The 25637-nt window shown below is 50.0% G+C and overlaps 2 protein-coding genes across 2 annotated transcripts; both read left to right on the forward strand.

Annotated features, from left to right (window-relative positions):
* Nucleotides 1–3068: 3068 nt before the first annotated feature.
* On the forward strand, nucleotides 3069–9155 carry KRT3 (keratin 3). The gene is made up of 9 exons (XM_017669825.3): nucleotides 3069–3769; nucleotides 4814–5034; nucleotides 5594–5654; nucleotides 5997–6092; nucleotides 6389–6553; nucleotides 6989–7114; nucleotides 7434–7654; nucleotides 8012–8046; nucleotides 8496–9155. The coding sequence occupies exons 1-9, from the start codon at nucleotides 3137–3139 to the stop codon at nucleotides 8786–8788; spliced, it is 1851 nt and encodes a 616-aa protein (XP_017525314.3). The 5' UTR covers nucleotides 3069–3136; the 3' UTR covers nucleotides 8789–9155.
* An 8151-nt stretch (nucleotides 9156–17306) lies between these two features.
* Nucleotides 17307–25565, forward strand: LOC108402974 (keratin, type II cytoskeletal 2 oral-like). Its single transcript, XM_036992087.2, has 9 exons — nucleotides 17307–18030; nucleotides 19045–19265; nucleotides 20640–20700; nucleotides 21400–21495; nucleotides 22050–22214; nucleotides 22321–22446; nucleotides 23059–23279; nucleotides 24189–24223; nucleotides 24625–25565. The coding sequence occupies exons 1-9, from the start codon at nucleotides 17380–17382 to the stop codon at nucleotides 24999–25001; spliced, it is 1953 nt and encodes a 650-aa protein (XP_036847982.2). The 5' UTR covers nucleotides 17307–17379; the 3' UTR covers nucleotides 25002–25565.
* The last annotated feature ends 72 nt before the right edge of the window (nucleotides 25566–25637 follow it).

Here is a 25637-nt window from a genome sequence, read left to right on the forward strand (position 1 = left end):
TATAAGTTCTGACATATGTGAAGGTCAACGTAATTTTTCATGTTTAAAGGAGCCTTCAGATCCAAGAGGGGTGGGTGCCATGGTGATGGTAGACTGGTGGGTGAGGCCCTGCCAACCTCAATTACACTGATCTCATGAAAAGGAGTCAGAAAGCATTTAAGTTAGACCCTGGAAGAATAAGGGTGGTGGCTTGCTGGCCTGGGCAAGCCAGAAGATTTGATGAATCGCCTCCCCTGGGGCTTTTGAAGAGCAGGAGAGGCTGTGGAGGGGACTGGGGGCAGGACAGGGGAAGGGGAGCCTGCTGGCTGCAGCACTCTGTTAGGTTCTGAGTTTATACATCGCAGTACTGTGACTCATTCTTTTCTCCAGGGGGAAAGTGCTTAGGATATTTAGTTAAATTTCAAATAATCCTGGATTATTTTGGGGGTGAGTGTAAGCCAATTTACAAATGGAGTCATCATCTTATTGGACTATTTCTTTGACAGCTATGAGAGCTCAAATTTTCTGTGTGACTTGCAAAATAACATAGTTAAAAATAATAGTGAACATTGAACACTTACAGTGTGCTGGCTACTTTCTAGGCATGACAATGACTCAGTGAGAGAGGTACCAGTAATAACTTAATTTTATAGATGAATAAACAGACACAGAGAGGTTAAAGAACTTGCTTACTGACATGCAGGGACAAAGTTGAGATTTAAAACCTGGGTCTGTCTACACCTGCAACTAACATAATGTTGTATGTCAGTTATATCTCAATTAAAAAAATAAATTAAAAAAGCCTGGGTCTGTTTGGCTCAAAGCTCATGCTCTTAAATATTAAGAGAAAAAGAATGTGGCATAACTTTTGTGATCCATCTCTTGAAATACTTGGCAGAGATTTCATCCATCCATCCATGTTCCTATGACATCCAGAGGGGCAGAGATGATTGACCATGTTTAATGGTCAGCGATGAAGCACAAAGTCTCAACAGCCTTGGTCATGGTTAGTCATCGGGAGGGGCTAGTCCAGCTTTGGGTTTGGTTCATTCTTTAAACTGTGGTTGCTCTGAGGGAGCAAAGACAAGGTGGGGTGTCTACGTATGGCCACTCTCTGGGATTTGGACTTATTTCACATGTCATTAAGGCTTGGATAGCCACTGTGGAAGATCAAGGATATAAGACAGAGATATACTAGAGAGGGAATCCCAGTACTGGGCAGGGGGCAGGTTATATGATCTCAAATGCTCCCAGTCAACTTCAAATTGATTGGTTCTTGATACTGTGGTTGTATGGCATCACCTGGGGAAGAGTCGACACCTGTTTTGCACGTGCATATTTTTAAATCTGGACATGAAATTTGAGAGGTCTGGGTTTCTCACGTCAAGTGATCTCCATTAGCTTGGGCTACCTCATTTAACTGGATTTGAATTAGCTTTTGACCACTTTAATTTGATTGTAATCTAATATAAAGGCTTAATTTATTCATTCCTTCATCAATTGATTGCTGAGTGATTCACATATTCAAACAACCAAACTTATTACTGGCAGAGCACTGTGCTAAGAACCAAGGGATCCAATAAATTAACAAGCCTATAAGCTCCTTGAAAGTTTATGGCTTTATTCTGAGGAAGGGGACAGAATGTTACAAAGCCTGGGGGTGGCCAAGATGGGGAGAGAAGGACCCCATGAGAGAACAAGGCCACGGAAGAAAATTTCTCTTCCTCTGCACTTGGACCATCCCCAGCCCTGACCCATAGGCTCTGGAGAATCCCTTGTCCTTTCCTTCTTTTGCCCTTTTCTGAGGAGGCTGCTGCCAAGGCCACACAGGCCACACCCTTGGCAGGGCCTAACGTGCAGCAGACAGAACAAAAAAAGACCTGTCCTGGAGAGATAAGCGGCTAACTTGGCAGGCTCCATAGCCGTGCAGGAAGGCTTTCCTCTTGGACAAGCCAAGCCCAGTCCCTAAGCCTCTGAAAAACAACAGGCTGGCAGATTCTCAGGCTTTTGGAGTCAGACATGGCAGTGGTGCTGGCTCTGCCAGGTCTGGCCTCTGGAGGCTGGAGGAGGGGGACAATGTCTGGATGGGGAGGCCAGAAGCCTCCCCGGAGCACATCCCCTCAACCAGAGAACGGTCCTACTGGGGCCTCTCCGGTCTTGTGCATGACTGAGTCTCCAGCGCCTTGCATGGTGCCTGGCATGAGTTAGGCAATCTGTATATATTTGTTGAATTGGTGGTAGAACTGATGTTTGAATTTCCAGTTCCCTGGGACTTTGGCTGATACCAGAGAAGTGCCAAAAATTCAAGGAGCAAGAAAGGAAGCTTTAGACCCAAATGAGGAATAGCGTTTCTCTGGGAACTTTTCAAAACAAATAGACTAACATTAGGCATGTTGCATTTTGCTAACGTCTTATCATAGCACGCGGGTGTTAACAGCCCTTTTTCTCGGAAGATAGCCGTGAACCCAAATACCACTGCTTCCTGAAGTACAGGTGGGGTAGAGGGGGAATCCAGGAGGCAGATTTGTGAGTTCTGGGCTTTGTCTCCAGGAAGACAGAGAGGTTGTGACTTCATCCCTCAAACCCAGCACAGGTCTGGGCACACAGTGGGCACTAGCGACCATGTGCCAACTGTGGAGTGAACTGTATCACGCCATCTGTTGAGATACTTCTCCTGAGTCCCTGGGTGGGCTTCAGTGACTCTGCCACCCAGACAATCAGAACTTCCCCAGTCCACTTCCACTGCATCCTTTCTGGAGTCGAGCCCAGCCCTGGCAGAGCCAGGGGCAGCGACAGGCAGGCAGATGTCTTCTGAGCACCCAACACAGACAAGTGTGCCTCTTGGGTCTTGTCAGACAAAGCCAGCAGGTGGCCGTGCCCAAGCGTGGGGCAACACCAGGCACCACCCCCTGCCAGGTAAGCCTGCTACCTTAGCACTTTTACCAATTCAGATTATTTTCAAGGTGTGTTGTGTAGCCTGGAACAAACTTGTTGCCTTGGAGGCAAACCCAGCCCATTACTATTTGGGATTAATTACCTCTCCTTCATTTGAGCCCAGCAAGCTCCTAGATGTATATAAAGGGATTTATTCTGCACAGGTCTTTAGTTTCCTTCCCAGCTTAACTATTGCCCTTTGCCTTCACCAAGCTCTCTCACCATGAACAGACAAGGCGGCAAGAAAGCCCTCGGTGGCGGGAGCCAGGGCTTCTCCGGCCGCTCCGCCGTGGTCTCCGGCAGCAGCAGGATGAGCTGCATGGCCCGCTCTGGGGGCACTGGTGGCGGGGCCTGTGGGGTCCGGGGAGGAGCAGGCGGCTTTGGCAGTCGCAGCCTCTACAGCCTGGGCGGCAGCAAGAGCATCTCCATCAGCGTGGCTGGGGGCGCCCGGGCCGGGGGCTTTGGGGGAGGGCTTAGCAGCTGTGGTGCTGGCTTTGGGGGTGGTTATGGAGGTGGCTTTGGGGGTGGCAGAGGAATGGGAGGTGGCTTTGGAGTGGCTGGTGGGTTTGGAGGGACTGGTGGCTTTGGTGGATCTGGTGGGTTTGGAGGGGCTGGTGGCTTTGGTGGAGCTGGTAGCTTGGGAGGTCCTGGTGGCTTGGGAGGTCCTGGTGGCTTTGGAGGTCCTGGTGGCTTTGGCCCTGGTGGCTTCCCTGGAGGAATCCATGAGGTGACTATCAACCAGAGCCTCCTGCAGCCCCTCAATGTGGAGATTGACCCCCAGATTGGGCAAGTAAAGGCCCAGGAGCGGGAGCAGATCAAGACCCTCAACAACAAGTTCGCCTCCTTCATAGACAAGGTAATGAAGCTCTGATTGGGTCTGCCTTCCTAGGCTGGGACTTTATGAGTTTGATATTCAGACAACAGCGTTTAGGATAATTCGTGGCGGGCCGGGCTGGAAGGGGGTGGGTTAGGCTGAGCTCTAGGGCCTGGGAAGATATTGATGGCTGATGAGCTTATCCACATGGTCACGTGGGTAGGAAAGACAATGGGCCCCTATTTGGACCCAGACATGCCCAAGTTCTGCTTGACTGACTCTCTACTCACGTCTCCCACTTGTTGCCTAATCGAGGTCTAGGCTGGCAGTGCCAGCAGCGCATGGCAAGGGCTATGACCACTGGCAAGAAAGAGTAACCCAGAACGAGGGGCTCTTTAAGTAGGAGCTGCCCTCTGAGGCTCTCCAGGAGGCCTGTTCCCTCTATGTTGCTGTGCCAAGTGAAGGAGGGTGATGCCCTAGAGAAGGGATTAAAGAGGCTTATGCGAGCCTTAGTCTTAAGGGGCTGCAGAGAAGCTGGCAACAGCCTGCATTCCTAATCAACCCAGTCAGGAAGAGCCGGGTGCTTAGTGATCCCCCGACTGGGAGAGCTCACACTGCTGTCTCTCTCCGGGTGCCCTGATGACAGTGCTTCAGTCAGTATCAGTTCCCAAGAATTCAACATCATTTGAAGGGCTGAGTGTTTGTTAGCAGAGCCTTAGATGGAAGCGATGAGGCTGGGGTTTAAGTACATTTTTGCAATGTGTACCCTAGTTTTGAAAGGTGGGATAGAGTCACAAAGTCCCTGGGAACACTGAGGGGTCATCTGCTTCCAGGCAGGACTACTTTCTCTGTCCATCTTTCCTTCTCCTGTACCTTTCCAAACCATGCTGCATCTTTAGTGGCCTGACTGATGTGGCCATCTGACCATATCCTCTTCAGCTACAGTAGGAGCCTATCTTCCCATTTTTTCTAGGCCTTTGGCCTGGAGGCTGGGGAAATATAGACACCCAGTCCTAACTGAGCCAAGGTCCATCTGTTCCTCTGCTCTGAGTGTTGCCTGATGGGGCTTCACCCAATGCATTGCAGGTGCGGTTCCTGGAGCAGCAGAATAAGGTCCTGGAGACCAAGTGGGACCTGCTCCAACAGCAGGGCACAAATTCCACCACAGGCCCCAACAACCTTGAACCCCTTTTTGAGAATTACATCAGCTCCCTGCGAAACTACCTGGACAGCATCTTGGGGGAGCGAGGCCGCCTGGACTCGGAGCTGAGGAACATGCAGGACCTGGTGGAGGACTTCAAGAAGAAGTGAGTGCTTGCAGCTCGAGTGGGAAGGCGCCGGGGGGCTACCCTGTCTCAGAGACCCAGCTCTTACTCCGGTCCTCCTGCCCCCTGGGCAGTGGTGTTATGTAGCCTGTTTTCCTCTCCTTATCTCCATGGAGGACAGCCTGGTTCACTAGGTTCCCCTGCCCCTTCCTTCCCTGAGGAGAGTTCTTTACAAATAAAATCATGGCAAGTGGGATGAGGAGGTTAGGGTTCAGGAAGCACTCCCCATGAGCCAGGTTGGGGAAGATCCTGGTTCTAGGATCTGAAGAATGCTGGAGCAACTCATGGTGTGGTGACAAAATGTCCCCGTTGGCCTGGGACTGAGGGGTTTCCCAGGACATGGGACTTTCAATGCTGAAACTGGGACAGTTTGCCTGCCAGGACAGATTGGAATAGCTGGTCTTCCTAACTACTAGGGAGATGGCAAATGGGATGTATTCATTTCAGAGGCTGGGAGAAGGCCAGAGGGATGACCAGAGAACAGGGGTGTTTATGAGTACCTCAACACTCAGACTTAGCTATTTCTTTCTAACTCTTACAGATATGAGGAGGAAATCAATAAACGTACAGCTGCTGAGAATGACTTTGTGACCCTGAAGAAGGTAAGGTTCCCGGGGCTTGTAGATGTAAGCTTCCAGCTGGTTTGGGGCAATCCCTTCACTCCACTGCCATGGAGCTGCCAAGTTTGGGCAGTTGGAGCTAAAAGCGGCAGCCGGGAGCATCTCAGTTGGGAATGATCCGTGACAGAGTCAGTTCAGCTGTTCTTAGTTTTTGAGTAGGACTGAACATCACCTGCTGAGATGTAGCTCAGTCCCTCATGTGGAGACCAGCCCTGAACAGGGCCTGCTCAGCCAGCCCTGGCCCTCTGACTCTCTGGCTGCCATTGCAGTTGGTTGTTCTCATTCCTTGGGGGAAGAAGGCCTTTATGCTTCCATCTTCCTCAGGATGTGGACACTGCCTACATGAACAAAGTGGAGCTTCAGGCCAGGATGGATGCCTTAGTGGATGAGATCAACTTCCTGACAAGTCTCTATAATATGGTGAGGTCCTTTCCTACTAAGAGAGAGACAGAGGGAGGGTGGGATGTTTTCAGATTTAGGCTGGGTCATTTTGGTATCTAGGGCCCTGGAAGACTGAGTCTAGAGATAAGGCCTGTTGTGAGGGATCCACAGGATGGGCTGCAGACATGGGGTTCTCTGAGAGCCTGGGGGCGGTGGGAGGAGATGCACATTCAGAGCTGAGTCAGTGAATGGGTCTGTTGATCAGGAGCCCCTCTGGGCCTCTGTGTCCGTGCTGCAGAGGCCCCAGGAGTGAACAGTTCCTTCTGTGTTGGCAGGAGCTGTCCCAGATGCAGAGCCATGTCAGTGACACCTCCGTGGTCCTGTCCATGGACAACAACCGTTGCCTGGACCTGGACAGCATCATTGCCGAGGTCAAGGCCCAGTACGAGGAGATTGCTCAGAGGAGCAAGGCTGAGGCTGAGGCCCTGTACCAGACCAAGGTGGGAGCTAGGCACCTCTTAGGGGATCCACTGAGGGCCTCTGGAGGCTGTGGCATGTGGGACTGCTGGGTGGGGAGTCCTCTGTGGTCACTGGGTGGACTCCTCTTGGTTCTACTCTCTGGAGATGTCCCTCTAATGGCTGTACAGTTGCAGAAAGTGCTGCCCCCTGTGGGGAGGTGGTTCCATTGTCTGCTGCCAGGCCACATGGGATTGGTCCTAGCTTGCTCAGGATGTGGGTGGGAGAATCTTCTACCATGACAACCCAGATATTCTCTTCCCTGTTACCCCAGAGGTGTCCCTGCTGAAATGTAATTCAACATCGTTTTAACAAGAAATGTTTACTAAGCATTTCGAGATTGGGTGGGTGATGTCAGGAACAGAGAAGCAAGGTAGACAAGGCTGCATCAACACCCCCTCTTCCCCACCACTCTCCAGCTGGGGGAGCTGCAGACCACGGCGGGCAAGCATGGGGATGACCTGAAGAGCACCAAAAGTGAGATCATGGAGCTCAACAGGATGATCCAGAGGCTGCGGGCTGAGATTGAAAATGTCAAGAAGCAGGTGGGAAGCAATGGTTGCTTGGTGCCTCAGGTGATTGGTGAGAGGGGAAGGGGCTCGGATCTCAGGACCCTTAGTCTGGAATGGACTTCTGAGGTCATCTCAGGTAGGATGGCCTCCAGGAAATTCAAAGACAAGCCAATCTCAATGGCTGGTAGTCCACAGAAGAACTATGTCATCTCCATGGAGGAGGATAGAGGTGCTAGGGAAGGGGTGATGCTGCTGACTTTAAGATGCTTGGTATGGCATAATCCACACTAAGACTTGATAAATCTGGGACCCTCCTACTGGGCTCATCTCTTTCCCTACCTCCCTGCCACAGAATACCAACCTGCAGGCAGCCATAGCTGAAGCCGAGCAGCGTGGGGAGACAGCCCTCAAGGATGCTGATGCCAAGCTCCAAGAGCTGCAGGCTGCCTTGCAGAAGGCCAAGGATGACCTGGCCCGGCTGCTGCGTGACTACCAGGAGCTGATGAATGTCAAGCTGGCCCTGGATGTGGAGATCGCCACTTACCGCAAGCTGCTGGAGGGCGAGGAGTGCAGGTGGGCCTCAAATTTCATCTTCCCACCTTCCCTGGCACAAGTCACATGCTAAGAATCAGATAAGTGACTGAGTAAATGGGGTTGGAGGCTTGCTGTATAGAGAGAGGTCCCTACATCTGCCAGGCCTTACAGAGAAGCCTGGGCCTTTACCAGCCCACTCTCTTCATAGGCAGCCAAAGTGCATATCCAGCCTATGTGCACAGGGCTCTGCTATGACCTGTGGGAGGGCAGAGAAGGGCTGCTGTTCTGCCAGGCTTCTGAATCTATTTCTGGTTGTTCCTCATCACCCTCACCCACAGGCTTGCTAGAAATCTGCCTTGTGATGGAACTATTTCTCTCTTGCTTTCTCTTATACAGACTGTCTGGAGAGTGCCAGAGTGCTGTCAGCATCTGTAAGTAGCCGAAGCAACCATCACAGTGGGCACTGACTCTGAGCGTCTGTGCTAGTACAGGGCAGTAGCAACTAATTCAAAAATGTATCTATGCAAGTTGGAGGGGTTTTCTCGGGGTGGAAGGGCCACACATCTGCTTTTGTAGTTGCTCTGGGTTCTGGGCATGAATAATAGGTCTACATGGCCATGGGAATATTGTTAATGCGAGGAGAAATTTTGGATACTCTCCAAGGGGATCATTAAGAGGTGACCTTATCAGAAGAAACCATTGAAAAATTCATAATGACTTAACAGTATGGGGTGAACACCTTATGACACCTTAGAATGCTTCACAACGTCATCTGAAGCAAAGCTGCCTCGATGGCCTCCCACTCACACTGGGCGCAGCGATGACTAATTGCGGCACAGTGCGCTGGGCGCTGACCACAACACTGTCTTCCGTCCTGCAGCCGTGGTCAGCAGCGGCACCTCCTCGGCAGGGGGCTACGGCGGCGGCCTTGGCATGGCAGGGGGCGCCGGCGGCGGCTTTGGCCGGTCAGGAGGCAGTGGCTTCGGCGGCAGCGGCTTCGGCGGCAGCTGCGGCTTTGGCGGTGGCAGCGGCCTCGGCGGCGGCAGCGGCTTTGGTTCCGGCTCTGGGGGTCGCTGCGGGGTCAGCGGCGGAGGCTTCAGCTCGGGCAGCGCCCGGTGTGGCAGCGTGAAGTTCTCCCAGTCTTCCCAGTCCTCTCAGTACTGCTCCAGATAAATCAGGCGCATGGTCCCCGCAGATCGCCAGCGCCTCCCGTCCCCATCCGCTCCTCCAATCCCGCAGCACCCCCAACCTCAGCGCCAGGCCCCAGCCACTGCTCCTCTTCCTCCAACCGCTCTCCCGGGTTTGGAAGACCCGGGCCTCTTGAGCCCCATCCAGATCCCTGGCCAGCACAGACGTGAGAATTTCAGCGTGCTCTGACTCCAGCCTGTGCCTGTGATTGTCCAAGTGTGGTGTCAGCCACCACCTTCTGCTGCCTTTGGGCTCCCCTTCCTGGGTGGAATGGCACCATAGATCTGATGTATATAATACACAGGCCCCTCTGCCCGCCCATTCTGTCGCCAATAAAGTGCATTGTGTTTCACATCAGGCCTCTGAGTCCTCTCTGGACGCCCTTCTCCCCTCTAGACTGTCTTCTTTCCTCCTGTCCTGTGTGGGCTGTGCCATCCACAGAACAGCTGGAGTATGATTGCCCTGAAAGGAAGGCACTTACTCCCTACTGCCCGTGGTATGGGATGGAAATGGGCGCTGGTTGTTCCTTTATTCTTTGGGCACTGGGAGGAGGGTAGAGCACACTTCAAGAGGCTGTGTGGCTTCATAGTTCTTAGGGAGAGAGGGAGAGCCATGTCCTTCTTGCCTTCTTTCATTTGGAGGAGGCTTGGGGGCCTTGAGCTGCTGAAGGGGGCTTGGGGACAGAGAATTTCTTTCCTTGGCACTGGTCCCCACTCCAGCTGACATTCTGAAAGCTTTTCCTCCAATACAGTGCATTTGGGAAAGTGTGAGCTGCTAGAATTCCAGGGCCCAGGAGCCACTTATCTCAAAGTCTGACCAATGGAACCCCAGTCTGCTGAGGAGCTCTGTAAAAAAGGGTTCTCTGTCCAGTACATCTTCCTTATTTGGAGCACACAGTAGAGGTTCTGAGAAGTCTTGTAGCAAAACATACTTGTTAGCTATCTTTAACCTGGCACTTTCCACAGAGGCCCTCCACCCCCTTCTGGGTAAATAGCTATTAACACCCCTCAGAAAACATCCTACACCTGAGCACCATCTGCATGCACTCGGGCCTGTGGGGGTATGTGGCAGCCATGGGTGCTCCTAGCATCTGCCCTGTACCAGAAAGCCCGATAAAGTGGCAGTTGGCTATGGGAGAGCTATCTGGAAGGTCATGGCTAGAAAGGGACTCAGGGGCTAGGAGTCTAAGAACTTTATTAGCAAAGGAGAAGACAGGCTCATAGAGGTACAGTGGCTTGCATGTGAGAGTCTCAGCTGGGAGTATACCCAAGTACCCCGAGTCTGGAGTTCCTACCACCTCCCCACATTGTCTTGAGGCTGGATCTATGGCCCTCCAGGCATGGTTGGCTGCCTGGGCACTGACAGAATGCATAGGCAGAGTAGAAACCTTTGGCCAGGCCATGCCAGGGAAGGAGTATTTCCATCTTAGGCCAAAGCTGAATTTATTTCACAGAAGGGGAGCAATATTAAAATAAAGAAAACCAGCAATTGGGGTTTGAAAATCCCATGTCTGTAGCTGGCAGAGTGATACATAACAGCGCTGCCCTGATCTCCTGGGAAAGGTCTTTGAAAGAGGGGGACTTGGTAGCTATCACCTCATTTTTGGGTAGGAAGTTGCCTTTTCTGGCTGGTATCCCTCTGGGAACAGGAGAGATGGGGGGCAGAGTCAGTGCTTGCCCCAGTGCAGAGGGCTGGCCCTGTAGGAACCTGCCAGACCAGTCACGGGACAGCTGTTTAACCTGGGACAAAGTTGTTATTAGTGACATCCTTCCTTCAGCCAGTATCATTCAGGGTTTACTCTCTGGCACCAGGCTAAATGTTGGAGGTACATCAGTGAACAGCAGTAAGGTGATGCCCCTGCTCTCATTTTAGTAATGGAGCCAAAACAACAAAGTAAGCAAACACATAAAATAACTCTGAGTTGTGATAAGTGTATGAAGAAAAGAAACTCAGGGCTGAAGTGGAGAGAGGACAGGACTTGTTCGTGGACTGGAGAGGCGAGATTCACCATGGTGCCCAGTTTTCCAGTGGGAGCAAATGGGAGGCTGGTGATACGTCTGGGGAGGTGAGAGGAGAAGGGAAAGGGTGGGAAGGTCTGAGAAGAAACCTCAGGAACTCTGCTTTAGACAAGTCTGAGCTGCTCCCGAGATAGCCAAGAGGAGAAATGCAGACTACAGAGGGGATGTGTGGGTTCAGAAGGGAGGCCTGTCAGCATGGAGACCCCATCTGAACATCATCAGCATAAGGATGGTCAGGGGGCTTTCTAAAGCCATGGGAACTGGTGGGCTCTCTCAGAGACAGAGAAGAGGGCCCAGGCTGACCTCCAAGGGCGCCCAGCATTTAGAGTCAGGGAGCAGAGGGCAGTCAGCCAGGAGTAGTACCTGGGCACCATGGTGAATTTCCCTCTCCAGCCCACTAACAAGTCCTGTCCTCTCTCCACTTCAGTCCCAGGTTTCCTTTCTTTCCATCCAACTCCTATTCCACCCATTCCTCTCCGCCCATGCTCTCCTCTGCACCCCAACTGGAGAGAAAGATCAAGATAGCAATTTCCTGTTCTATGAGCTTGTTGACATACTGGTTCATGTAGCCCTTGATGTTAAGGAGAATGAGGTGTTTTTAGATTTCAGGTTATTTCATTCTATCTCTTTCTGGGATGCAGACTACAGCCAGAGCAAGTATCAGCAGTGATGTGGACATGGCCACAAAGGTGCAGTTAAAGAAATCAGGGATTCCCTGCCCCCCTCCCCCACAAATATCTGCCTGTGGATAATCCAGACTTGATTGATGATGATGAAGGTTTGCAGATAAAAGTTGGAGTGAGTGGTAGATAAATCTGTACATGATTCTTTTCTGTTTTGCTTAGAATGGGGTGGGGTTTTTGTTAGCCAATCATCAGAAATCCCATCTTTTGGGATTTGGGCTGCCCCTTCTGTCTTCTCAACACTGTGGCCCACATACATTCTCCTTCTGCTGCCAAGACCAGAAATGTGGTTTTTTTTTTGCAACAATCTTAGACTGACTGAGAAAAACACCCTTGAGTTCTGAAAACACTTCTTCACACTTCTTATCTGTATTTCATCTGTATCCCTCGCAAGCCCTTCTGGGATGCGAACTGCATGGTGCACATCCCCACTAACACTTCCAGCCCAGGTGGAGGGCTGAAGCCATGTTGATCTCCTAGGAAACCATTGGAGATATGGTGGGGACAAACTGATACCCTTGGAATCCAATGGGGACATTATCAAATGGTGACAGCTTCAACAACTCTTGGAAAAGACGTGGGCAGGAAAGGGTGGCTCTAGATGGCAATCAAGGCATGATTCTTAGTGGGGGCAAACCCCCCTCCCCTTAGGGAACATATGGCAATGTCTGGTGGCATCTTTGGCTGTCATAGATGGAGGAGTACTACTGGCACCTAGAGGGGAGAGGCCTGGTTGCTAGACGTACAGTGCACAGGACAAATGTATCACAAAGAATTCTCAAGCCTAAATTTCAGTAGAGCTGCTGCTGAGAACCACCACCCTAAGCAAGAGGCCATCTCATTTACCCCTCTCCTTGGGAAAAGGTGCATGACTGCAGTGATATTGATTATGGCTGAGCTGAATAGAGACCATGCTGAATTTGAGTGGTGTACATAGTTTAAAAAGTTTGTTTTCAAGTGGAAATGTCCTTGTACTCTGGGCAAAGACATAGGAAATAAGCCAGGCAAATAGTGTAGCCTTATGGGGATACTTTCAAGACCTGTGCCAATGGCCTAAGAGCCTGCAGTTCTGGAATAAGCCCAGCTGTTTTATGCCTTTGTGCCAAGAATTTTCCACCTTCAATGACTTGACTAGCCCTTATGTATCACTGACGGTCACTCAGACCCTGCCTCCAGAAAGCTTTCAGGGACTCATGAAACCAGTGAGTCAACAAGCTCATAGAACAGGAAATTGCTATCTTGAGCTTTCTCTCACATGGCACCGAAAGTCTGTACTTCCATTCGACTCATTAGCCACCTTTTGATGACTAGCTTCAGTGTCTGTTCTCTGCACTGGAATGGAAGTTACTTGAAGGGAAGGATGTGCCTTCTTTATGTTTGTACCTCTCAATGTCCAGCACAATGCCTGGCACATAGTAGGTGCTGTGAATTTCACTGCGCTAATGTGGTGCTTGAAAAGCAGAGGGTGGACTCTTAAATGCAATTGCTGTCCTGACACATTCAACAAAAACAACACAATTAAACGACTAACTTTTGTTCAGTATTTACTTGTGCAAGTCATACACTGGGCAGTATGCACATGTCATCTCATTTAATCCTCACAACTGCCATAGGAGGCAGGTCATAATTAGCCTTATTTTCCTGATGAGGAAACTGGGACTTAGGCAGAGAAACATGCCTGGCATCAGCAATGGAAGTGACAGGTCTGGGCCTCAAATGCAAAGACGGCACACGTAACTGCTGTGCTATGCTGCCCAGCAGGGCCAGCTGATTGCTGCTCGGCTTCCTGGATGCCCTCTCTTGTGCCAGCTCTGGCATGTGATGCTAACAACTCTCTGGCGTCTTGAGGAGCCAGAAACCAAACCTGAAGTTCCTAAGTTCTCAGGCAAGCTTTCTGAGACCCTGTGAGGGTGGGCAGGTCCACCTTCTACCCTGGAGAGTTCTGATCTATAGCAGAGATCAAAGAGATTGGTTGGGGGAAATACCTTGATAATGATGCGTGTTTCTCTTGGATGCCAAAGAGGAATTTGTATGGTTTAAAATTATTTTCATTAACACAAGTTGATGCTTCATGACACATCTGTCTATCACTTTCTAGGGGTGGTTCTTTAAATGTCAAAGTGGACATTTCACTCTGGAGGGTGGTATAATTTGATGTGCTGAAATTCACACAGATTAAACGGATCCATGAATTTGTGACACGCTTTGGAGTTGGATATCTTATTAAAATCCCAGCCCAGTCAGCTAACTGACTTGGGGCAAGTTCACTAACCTCACAAAGCTGTGTCCTTACATGTACAATGTGAATGAAAATTCAGATCTTGCAGAGTTTTCTATGACAATTAGAAATGATACATGTCAATAGCCTAATTCAGTGCCTGGTTTATGGCAGGTACTCAGTCAATGTTAGCTACTTTTGTATTCTTTTTCACAGACAGGCAGAAGGAGTAAAGATTTGAAAGAGGAAATTATTTTCACTAAATCTAACCCCAGGGGCAGTATATCTAGATTGTTCATTTTTTTGGAGAGCAAATTAATGATTATTTGGAAAACTGGATCTGTGCAGCCATATGTATAAAGAGCCATGTAACTATTACCCCTTTATCCTCAGCTCCTAGGTAGAGAGGGATGTGTGCTCACCTTGACCTAGAGGTAATGACTACTGTTCCATGATTCATTCCTCCAATCACAGTTATATTACAGGCAACTCTTAAGCATTCACACTGCAGTTGAATACCAGTGAAAAATTTGGTTAGAGGAAATCATTGCTTGGTGACAGTTCTCCATTTTTTATAGGTAAGGAAATAAGGATCCAGAGCACACAGCCACTTGACAACCTTTAGACAGAAGGTTCTGACAGGTGAGCGATTAGAACTCAGACTGCTGACAGCAGGCAGCCAACTTAGTGGCACTGCTCTAAAAGAGCCTACAGTGAATAAGAGAAATATTGCTGAGGATGCTAACTCTGGATATTTCCAGCAGCTTCAGTCAACTGTTGAGAAAACAACCCCAACTGGCTAAATAAGGTGATGCCTTGGCACGTTCTGGAGATGTGGATTAGGGGGCCCAACCCAGCCCTGTGCTTTTCTGATCTGCCCATTGCCTCTTTACTTCCATCTTCTCCAGCACATGCCAGGGTGGCAGAGATGAGCCATACCGAGGAGGTTGCCACCTGCTGCCTCAGCACTGAAGCCAAGGGAGGGGGTGGGGATTGGAGACACTGATGTCTGCCTTTGTTTGCTTTGGGCTCTCACCTGGGGCTTCAGATGAGTCTGGCTCAGCTTCCTTCCTAGGGAGGGCATTTGATCTGCTTTTAAAGGAATTCCAAAGACTGTGAATAAAGACCTTACCAAGAGGGACTAGCCTTCAATTGATGGGTGGAGAAAATGTCTCAAAGAAGAACCCAACACAGATTCTGGACATGGATTGCCTAAAGTGGATAATGTGGACTTAAAAATCCAAACATTTGTTGCTGGATGCTAGGTAAATCTCAAATCAATCCTGCAAGTGGGGTAGATACAAATCAGGAAAGAGAGGCTCAAAGAAAGGAAGTACCTTGTCCAAGGTCATGCTTAGTGAGAGGTGGACAAAGGATTTGAATCCAGGGCTTCTGAGGTCCATGATGACAGGCTTTCTGTTGACCACAGTTACCTTCCCTTGGGGGGCATTCTGTAATTCTCAAAGGACTTTCACTTATATCCTGTGAGGTTTGCCACAGCCAATGAGGTGGGAGGGCATCTGATAGAGAGCACAGACTGAGTGTGTTAAACCACAGCCCAAGGTCACCCAACCCAAACCCGTCCTCACAGAGGTCTTGCTCTAGTATTTCAGCTTGTTTTTCCTACTGTCAGCTCATACTCAGCTTCCTTTCCCTACCATCCTTTAGTGAGTTTCTCAGGGTGCAGAGTTGTCCTGAGAACAGCCAAAGCCAGACATAAGTTGTTCCCTTTCCCCATGTCCCCAAATAGAGCGCTAGCAATAGCTCAATGTACAGTACTTACTATGAATGTTATATTTATTTAACTTGTTTAGTGCTTACAACAATTCCATGAAGTACCTGTCATTATCACCCCCATTTTATAATTGAGGAGAACAAGAAGCATATAAGTTAAGTGACCTGTCCAAGGCCAAAGAGCTAATAAGTGATAGAGCTGGGATTCTAATCAGGCAACCTGGCTCTAGACAAACCACAGAGCAGAGAATTGAGAATTAGCTGCAGAACATTTACAGTCTCTTGACCTGAGGTTTTTCGGGGTTTTTCAGGCCAGCCCTCTGCCCCTGACTGCCTTGTCTGAAAGCCATCCTGGAAGACAGAGTGCTCATTGCTGATTTGAATGGAATCCTGGAGATATACCAACCACCTATTTCTTGGGGAGTCTAGAGTCACTCCCTCTTATCCCTATCGCACCTTATGAAGTCCCATATGTAAAGATCAATTTGGGAATTTGCTCTTGCCATGTGTTGTGTGGGTGGGTGGGGAGGTGGGGTGGCATGGGGTGTGGGACTGTGAGCTGCTGGGCGTTAGTGCAGTAATGCATGAGTGCACCCACTCCACCCCTGCCTCCTGATTCCCCTGGCCCAGAGGGATCACCCATAGTCTAGACTAGGGCTTCCCAAACTTCTGTTAGCATAAGGATTATTTGGGGGGCTTGTTAAAAATATAGACACTCAAGCCCTTCCTCTGAAAATTTTCATTCCATAAGATTGGAATAGGACCTGGGTCTAGATATTTATATTCTTAGACACTGGTCACCAGTCAGTTAACATCTATTTATGACATGCTTTAGGACTCAATCTCATCCTTTGATGAGCCCAGGGCATAGAAGGGTACTAATAAATAAACAAATAAGTATATTTGATGTCAAGGCCATGGTGGGAAAAGCACAGGGTTTGGTGGGAAAACAGGGAGAGTGACTCAGAGGGGTATCTAACTGTGGAGGGCATAGAAGATCCTAAGGCCCCCAGATCTGACACAGTACACACTCTCATTTTGAGATGAATGGGGTCTTTGACTCCATCGGCTAACTGGTAGGTCCTCACATTCTGTCTCGATTGCATCTGGATCCAGACATCACCTGCCGTTCATCTAGGATGGTGGTGGAGGGCTCCGTCTTGAGACTCTGCCCCATACCTGTTTCCTTTTTCTTTCCAAGCATCACACTTGTTTGCTTCCTATAAGACCCTCACTTTTCCCACAGGTTTGACATTTTATTTCCATTTGGAAATTCCCATGAGCAGCATTTCTTAGCTCACATGACCGGCCGGTTTAACCTTTGGCTGAGGTGGCGCCAGGGTGGACTCTGTGGGGCCAGCACACCTCTCATGCCCCCTCCCCTCACCTCAAGCCCTCCTCTGGATAGGTCTCTGAAGAGGTGGGCATGGACGACATGTCACTGGGCTGTGGTGCCTTAGCACTACAGGGAGGGACTCAACCCACCTGGAAGATATTGTCTGGTCCTTAACCCTGTGTCATGGAGTTCGGTGGCTTCTAATCTCCTGGTGTCAAAACCTAATTCATCCTGTTGGATCAGGTGCTGTTGGAGTTCCTTAAGCCCCCAGAGGAAATTGCAGGAAGGGAGGGAGTTGAGTGCCAGTCTTTTGTCAACTGTGGAAAGTTTGGGTGATTAAGCTAAGAAAGCAAAGTCACTTTGGTTGAGAGGATTATTTCTGAGGTGTGCTGGGAACCTAGAAGTAACTTATTGCCTGGGAGGCAAACCAAACCCAAGATGACTCTCTGCTAATTGCTTGCCTCCCCTTCTGCCAAGCCTAACTCCTTCCTATATAAAGGCCACTCTCCTCTTGGTCCCCATGCTCTGTCTTCATCCCTGTCAGCTTTTGCCCAGTGATTGCTCGCTCTCCTTCAAGCTCTCTCACCATGAACAGACAAGGCTGCAAGAAATCCTTTGGTGGCGGGAGCCAGGGCTTCTCCGGCCGCTCCGCCATGGTCTCCGGCAGCAGCAGGATGAGCTGTGTGGCCCGCTCGGGAGGCGCCAGTGGTGGGGCCTGTGGGGTCCGGGGCGGAACAGGTGGCTTTGGCAGTCGCAGCCTCTACAGCCTGGGCGGCAGCAAGAGCATCTCCATCAGCGTGGCTGGGGGTGCCCGGGCCGGGGGCTTTGGGGGAGGGCGTAACAGCTGTGGTGGTGGCTTTGGGGGTGGTTATGGAGGTGGCTTTGGGGGTGGCAGAGGAATGGGAGGCGGCTTTGGAATGGCTGGTGGGTTTGGAGGGGCTGGTGGCTTTGGTGGAGTTGGTGGGTTTGGAGCGGCTGGTGGGTTTGGAGGGGCTGGTGGCTTTGGTGGAGCTGGTGGCTTTGGAGGTCCCGGTGGCTTTGGAGGTCCTGGTGGCTTTGGTGGGCCAGGTGGCTTTGGCCCTGGTGGCTTCCCTGGAGGAATCCACGAGGTGACTATCAACCAGAGCCTCCTGCAGCCCCTCAATGTGGAGATCGACCCCAAGATTGGGCAAGTAAAGGCCCAGGAGTGGGAGCAGATCAAGACCCTCAACAACAAGTTCGCCTCCTTTATTGACAAGGTGAAGGCAAAGCCCAGAGGTTTCATGGAGGGTTTGGGTTGCCTAGGAGGTTGATATAGGAAGATGTCCGCGGGATCTGCCAGGTTCAGAGGCAGGGGTACTAACTTCTTTTCCTGGCTCTGCCTTGGCCCCTACAGGACAGTGAGCATTCCTTTTGCTCTTCTGGCCATTTTCCCAGTTATAAAATGAGGGGATTCTGGCTCTTGATTTCCTTTTAGGGATAGGATGAGGTGAGGTGAGGGTCTAAATATATTGTCAGCCCTTTTTAAGAATGGGGCATTAACCATGAAATTATTATAGCTAATTTTCCATCATTCTTAAAAAGCAATTGTTTGATAATCTAAACCAGCTGGTAATCAAACTTGCTTTAATAGGAATCTGGGGACTGCCTCTCAGTGATGAATGTTGGCAACTGACTTTCTGAACAGTGCTGTGCTTCAGCCGATATTAAATCGAGTTGTCCATGCTGGGGCAGGGAAGGGTGAGCTGGGTCTGGAGGCATGTACCTGGGTGTTGAAGCTGAACCTGAGTTACCTGTAAGCTGAGTAACTGAAAGGGGAAACAACTAAGGGAAATGTGAAACAACATAGGAAGAGTTAGACCTCACTGACTGTTTTCATTGCCTTTATGGAGGTGAAAAGGTTTTCACTTTGAAAACAATTATAAATAGCTTTATTTAGGCTGGCCTCCTTTAGCTATACTCTGAAAGAGCCCAACAGACTAGGGTGGTACCGGCTTTGACTGTTAGCTTTGTCACTTAGTAGCTATATCACTTTGGGCGGTTTCCATTTCTTTATTGACAAAATGGGGATAATTTTTATGTACAATTTATATATACAATAAATTATATGATGTGATTATATATGTAACCTTTATAGGTGGTTGTGAGGATTAAATGAGATACAATATGTGAGAATAGTAGATATAGATTCAGAGTAAGCCTATACCGAGGGATGGGTGGCCCCACTTGCCCGACTCAACAGAGTGACTCCTTTTCTTCCTTCGCCCATGCAGGTGCGGTTCCTGGAGCAGCAGAACCAGGTCCTGGAGACCAAGTGGGAGCTGCTGCAGAAGCAGACCACAGGCTCCGGCTCGGGCCCCAACAACTTGGAGCCTTTCTTTGAATCTTACATCAGCTTCCTGAACAGGCAGCTGGATTCGGCCGTAGGGGAGAGAGGGAACTTGGAAGGGGAGCTGAAGAGCATGCAGGACCTTGTGGAGGACTTCAAAAAAAAGTGAGGGCCCCAACCAGGGAGTTTCCCCTTCTGGGGGATTAGCAGGGAGGTGTGGCCCCAGTTTGGGATTGTAACCGTTCCCGATTTCACCTTCAGTCAATACTCTTGGATGAATTTATTGAGTGAAGCGTGACCAAGCAGAAGGGGGGGAAAGGGCGGGGACTGAAACTTCTAGGTGGCTTATGATGACATATTTTTCAGTTTCCGGGTTGGTCCCCTCCTACACCGGCCCAGATGGACAAGGCAGTCCTCCCAGGGCTTAAGCCCTTTTGGATGGAGAGCCCTCCATGCTTTGCTGTACATAAGAATTACCTTGGAAGCTTATCAAAAATGCATATTACTGTGCTCCAGTCCTAGATACTCTGAATCAGTGTGGGGCAGGTCCCAGGAGTCAGTGCTCTGTAGTTCCCAGGGATTGAGGTGTCACACTTTGTAAAGCACTCTTTTGATGTGTTCAGTCCAACCCCGTTTCTGTGGCTTTGATTAGCCTCCTTTTCTATTTGGGGTTACAGTTGACACCCTCTGAGGTCTTTGAGAAGTGAACAGGGCCTCTCAAGGTGATACGGGAGCTGCAGATATCCCCTGGGTCAGGACCCAAGGGAATGGGTGCATCTGCTCTGGGAGGCCCCATTTCAGCTCCACAGCACTGACCTGGAGAGCAGTCGCCCTGCAGCAGGCTCTGTGCTGGCTCCAGAGGCAGTGGCAATTCAGGTTCACATTGTGCAGAAACCTCTTTTCTCCTAGAATTGTTCCTTTCTTCAATCTTCATGAACTCCAAACTTTTGGTGGGGGATCTCAGCCATTCACAGGCACGAATCTCATAACCTTGATGCATTCAGGAGACATTAGTTCATTCTTATCCCCAATTCATGTAAGAAGCAACTCTAATTAATGAAAAGAGAAACCAAGAAAAGAGAGACAGCAATACCTGGTTTGAACAAATGCCTCTCTGGGTCTCATATGGGCATGCTGAGCTTTGCGACATCTGTCAAAGCCAGGCAAGGAGTCAGCTTCTTGAAGCTTTGGAGGTGCTTGTCACCCCAGGCTGCCACCTGGACTCAGAGAGAGGAGACCGAGGCAGAGCCTGAGTTCTCAAAGGCCTCTAGGGAGGACTGGCTCTGTGCAAAATGGAAATGCAGGGCCCTTGTTAAAAAATTAAGAATTTCAAGATGGTGTCAGCAGAGCTTTAAAGGGAGTGTGAGGGCCTTCTGGGGCCAGGGTCCTGAGTCACTGCACAGACCACATGCCCGTGAAGGCGGTCCTGTCGCTGGGTGGGGACAGTCTGTGTGAGTGCTTGGGGTCCTCATCTTTTCTTTTCTTTTCTTTTTTTACTTTGGAAATGTCTGTCTAAATGTGTGCCTCTTTCTGTCCCAGGTACGAAGACGAGATCAACAAACGCACTGCGGCAGAGAACGAGTTTGTGGGCCTCAAGAAGGTAGGCAAGCTGGGACAAGCAGGCCAGGGATCCCTCCCTGATGCTGTCCCCATGAGAGATGGCAGGGTCAGCTGTCTGGGGCACAGTGACCCTATGTGTGTGGGGTTTGCATTTTCCCTTACATTCTTGGAAATGAGGTGTTTGGTGAGGGAGGCTGCTCTGAGTACATTGCTGATGGGAAAGACATCTTACAATGTTACTGTAACCAGCAAGCTGATTAGTAATGTGAACTAATAATGAACATTTTATATGTAGCATTTTTCAGCAAGGTTTTCAGCCTATAAATGTTCCCCAGATGTTACTAATAATAACAATCAACAAACACTCATGGCTTGTTTAAATCAGTCATCATAATGATAAAACAGTGGGAATAATGCCCTCATTTCTATTTAGGAGGTTGGGTTTTGGTCCTATGTAACTAAAATCACATGTTGGATAAATGTGATTTTTTACTTTTACACTGTGCCCAGCTAATGTGGTTTATATTTTCTTAAAACATTGGGATTTGACCATTCAGAGCAATTAAAAGGAAGAAAACCACTTTGATTTTCTTTCTTTTTAAAGGGAAGGTGAGAAGTCACAATTAGGAGGAGGGCGAGGGAGGGGTCAAGGGGAGAGAGGGAGACTAGGAGAGAGCTGTGGGTGGCAGGGGACAGAAGGGTCATTCTCTTGGGTTTCCAACTGCTTTTCCCCTCCCAGGATGTGGATGCGGCCTACATGAACAAGGTGGAGCTACAGGTGAAGGTGGACAGTCTGACAGATGAACTCAACTTCCTGAGGACCCTCTATGAGATGGTGATTCTTTTGTTTGCCAAGCTCCAGAGCCTTCCTGTCTGCAACTTCCCACTGTGTAACCTTAGGGGACATCCAAGGGCCAGAACACTCAGAAAACCAGCAACAAGGCACAGAACTCAGCTCAGCCCCATCCAGGAAATGCTAACCTAAGATCTCTCTGCCTGTGTAGACCTGGCCTACAGGGCCAGAGTCCCTCTCTGCCCTTTTGCTATTCCCTGTGCCCTCAGCCCATTTGTTCTATACCTTCCCTCTGGCTGCTCACTCCTTCAGGGGGCTCCACGCTGCCACAGCCCCCTGGAGACCACATAGGAGGGCTGCCTGGCTGATACCTCAAGCTGACAACTTGACTATATTTGCATGTCTTTTACCTTTAGCATTGTTGTCTGGCATCCTTTAGGCTCTAGCCAGGCCTTCGCACAAGCTTATTTTTCTGATTATCCCACTCCTGGCCTGCTTGTTGGGGTATCTCTCCTGGTGGAGATTCTTGGACTTAACTTTCCCATCATCCCCTGGGGCCAAGGCATGGCAAGTGTGACCATCCATGTTCCCCACAGGAGCTGTCCCACATGCAGAGCCACGTCAGTGACACCTCTGTGGTCCTGTCCATGGACAACAACCGCTGCCTGGACCTGGACAGCATCATTGCGGAGGTCCGCGCCCAGTACGAGGAGATCGCCCAGAGGAGCAAGGCCGAGGCCGAGGCCCTGTACCAGACCAAGGTGGGAGTTTCCTCTTGTAGCCATATGCTAGGTTTAGGTGCCATGGACCTTCAGCAAAAACAATCCAACACCTTACAAAGCCACACTGATTTGATTTCTCTGTCAGCTTGGGGAGCTGCAGACCACGGCTGGCAAGCATGGGGATGACCTGAAGAGCACCAAGAGTGAGATCATGGAGCTCAACAGGATGATCCAGAGGCTGCGGGCCGAGATTGAGAATGTCAAGAAGCAGGTAGTTCTGGGCTTAATGGACACATCCTGGGGGACACCTGGTTCCTGGGGAGGAGAAGCAACAGCTGTGCCTCTGCCATATGCTTTCTCTGTCCTTTCATGGTGTCACATGTGAGCCACACAGTCTCTGGGAAGCTCTGTTCTCCCAGATGTTCCTCCTGGAGGCTGGGCTTCTTAGGAGGCTCCCTAAGGAGATGGTTGCCCATTCTAGTTTGCCCAGCAAATCTTGGAAACCTGGGTGGCCTTACACATTCAAGTCTCGGTAGGACCTGCCTTCAGTGAGCTGTTTATCATGCACTTCACATAACCTTGATGGAAATGAAGTGATTGGACAAGGGAGTTTTTAACAGTCATATGAAAAAGAATGACTTGCCAGACCACTATTTTTATCAGCAAATCTGTGTTCCTTTTCTTGATGAGATATGAATTGATTTCAATGGGCTAAAGATGAATGAACCAATAGCAAAACTGACTTCTCTTTTCTGAGCATGCTCCATTGGGATTTTAAGGAAGGGGAGGGAGGGATGCTGGATGGGGAAGAGATCTTTCAGGAAAGATCAGCTGCTTGTTTCCTGGTCACCATGCTAATGGATCCCCATCTCTTCCACCTCAGAATACCAACCTGCAGGCGGCCATTGCAGAAGCTGAGCAGCGTGGGGAGCTGGCCCTCAAGGATGCCAATGGCAAGCTCCAAGAGCTGCAGGCTGCCCTACAGAAGGCCAAAGATGACCTGGCTCGGATGCTGCGGGAGTATCAGGAGTTGATGAATGTTAAACTTGCCCTGGACGTGGAGATTGCCACCTACCGCAAGCTGCTAGAGGGAGAGGAGTGCAGGTGAGGGGCTGTGGGATCGGAAGTCTCCCAGTATAATTTTAGAGTGACCTTTGATAATGAAGAAAAAGAGGAGAGGACAGCTCAGACAAAGGGTAAGGAATCTCCTGAATGACAGAGTTTAGAATTCAAGCCCCACTATTTTTTGTCAATCAGGATCATTCAATTCTCCAATTTATTACAGACATCAATACCATATTACATGCCTCTGTCGATCCTCACTATGTGCAATGTGTAGAGAAACATATATTGGGAGTCGTGGGATGCAGAATGGTAGACATCCGTGGGGCCCACAATGGCAAGGTGCACAGACACATTTCATGTCTGCACAGAGATGTGGACATGCCTGCTCCATGATCATGAGCAAGGCACAGGAAGATGGGCAGTGTGGACAGGACATATTCCAATTCATCATGTGTTGAGTGCCAGCCCCTCATATTTACCCCACCTTAAACAACCATCAGCACTATCAACTTCCCCTGACTCCACCAGCAGAGCTTAGTGGGTAAGGATTCATGGAAGAGGAAAGTCAGAAATAAAAAAGCCAGGGCTGGGTGAAGGAGGGGGAAGGACATATTAAGGGAAGATGGTCTCACCAGGGAAGGAGAGGTGAGGATGGGCTAATCCCATAGGCATCGGGTGATGAGTACCTGGAACAGATAATCTGGGAACTAAGGGAAAGATGATGCAAAAATAGAGAAATGGAGTGTGGTGGGTGAAGCTTCTGGACACCTCGACTCCCCATAGCAGCTCCTTTTTCTGGAGGGGTCTGGTTATGGTAATGGAATAGCCTTTCTTCCCCAGGGAGCTTGACTCCTAGTAGGGAGGATGTGGCTCTAAAGGTTATGAACTGTCAGCTCTTTGGCTAATGACTCATTGCAGAAATAATCCACATCTTCTCTTGCTTTTTAGGATGTCTGGAGAGTGTCAGAGTGCTGTATGTATTTGTAAGTAGCCTTTCAAAAGCTTTTTCCCTAGGTTGTAAAAAGGGTGACTAGAAACATCATTGCTGACTGACCTCCAGGCAGGTCAGCCTGACCCACGCAGGAGGCCAGGCCACCAAATAAGGTCTAGGGTTTCAGGCTGTGGGCACGCACTCTGCCCCTAGTGTAAGCTGGCAAACTGTAAGGCCGAACCTAAACCTCCTTAGGTGGAGAACCAGAAGATTCCTGGATTTTGCTGGCTCCTGTGTTTGGGAAAGGGCACCAGAGGGTCAGGCTCACTTTTGTTTACCAACTGAGGCCTCAGAGAAGTTGGACATCTTTTTCTAAGTCACATAGCTAAGTGGGGTTCAGTTGGGATAGAGACCGATGCCTTTTGCCTGAACCAAGCACCTGTTCTCCTGTAGCGGTGGTCAGCAACGTCACAAGCACAAACAGCAGCTCCGGGGTCAGCCAAGGAGGCTTCGGAGGGGCCAGTGGCAGCAGCAGTGGCAGCTACAGCGGCGTGAGCAGCGGGAGAGCGGGCAGTGGAGGTGTGGGCAGTGGAGGCGTGAGCGGCGGCGTGAGCGGCAGGGTTAAGGGCAGCTACGGAGGGAGCAGCGGCGGTGTGAGCGGCAGCGCCAGTGGGACCAGGGCCAGCGGCTCCGTGAGCCAGAGAGGGGCTGGCTCCAGCTCTGCGGGCATCCAGACCTCTGGAGGCAGTGGTTACCAGACTGGCAGTGGAGGTGGCACCAGTACCCGCTTCTCTCAGTCCATCAGCTCGAGCCAGTACTGCTCCAAGTGATCCTCCGGAGCCAGATTTCCATGCCCACCTGCTTCCCTCCCGGCCTGCAACATCACTTCCCACTCTCTGCTTGGCATCAACAAATGCCAACCTCAACCTCACTTTTCCTCAAGTTCCCTGGAAAAGGGACTGAACTTCTTCCTGGCTCTTCCATCTCCGAGATCTCCCCTTGGCTCTGGAGGTCTGGCTGCTAGTCTGGGATGACAATGCTCCTGGATAAGCTCCTGCACTGGCCCCTGACATTGGACAGCAACATCTGAGCCCCAGTCAGTGTGGGCCTTCCCAGGTGGGCCTGTTCCTACCCCTGCCCATCTCCCCTTTATCAGCTGGGAGGTGATGGTCTGAAGCTGGCATGTTTCAGTCCCACCTGAGGAGGACAGTCCAGTGGGGCCAGCTCTGTAGGGCCAATGGTCAAAAGATCTGGACTGTTGGTTCCCAGGGTCCTCCCCAGTTCTGGGTACCATATCCTGACTTACCTCTGTCGCCTTAATTCCCTGAGCTGTGGATCCTTGGGTGATGATTTTGTCATACTTTCTTTTCTCAATAAATTGCAGTGTATTCACATTCTGGTGTTAGGATTTTGTGCAAGGAGTCACACAATAATAATAACCAGTCTCCTGGTTAATACATAATAAC

The sequence above is a fragment of the Manis javanica genome, chromosome 10 (genome assembly GCF_040802235.1).
Source record: "Manis javanica isolate MJ-LG chromosome 10, MJ_LKY, whole genome shotgun sequence".
Lineage (NCBI taxonomy): Eukaryota > Metazoa > Chordata > Mammalia > Pholidota > Manidae > Manis > Manis javanica.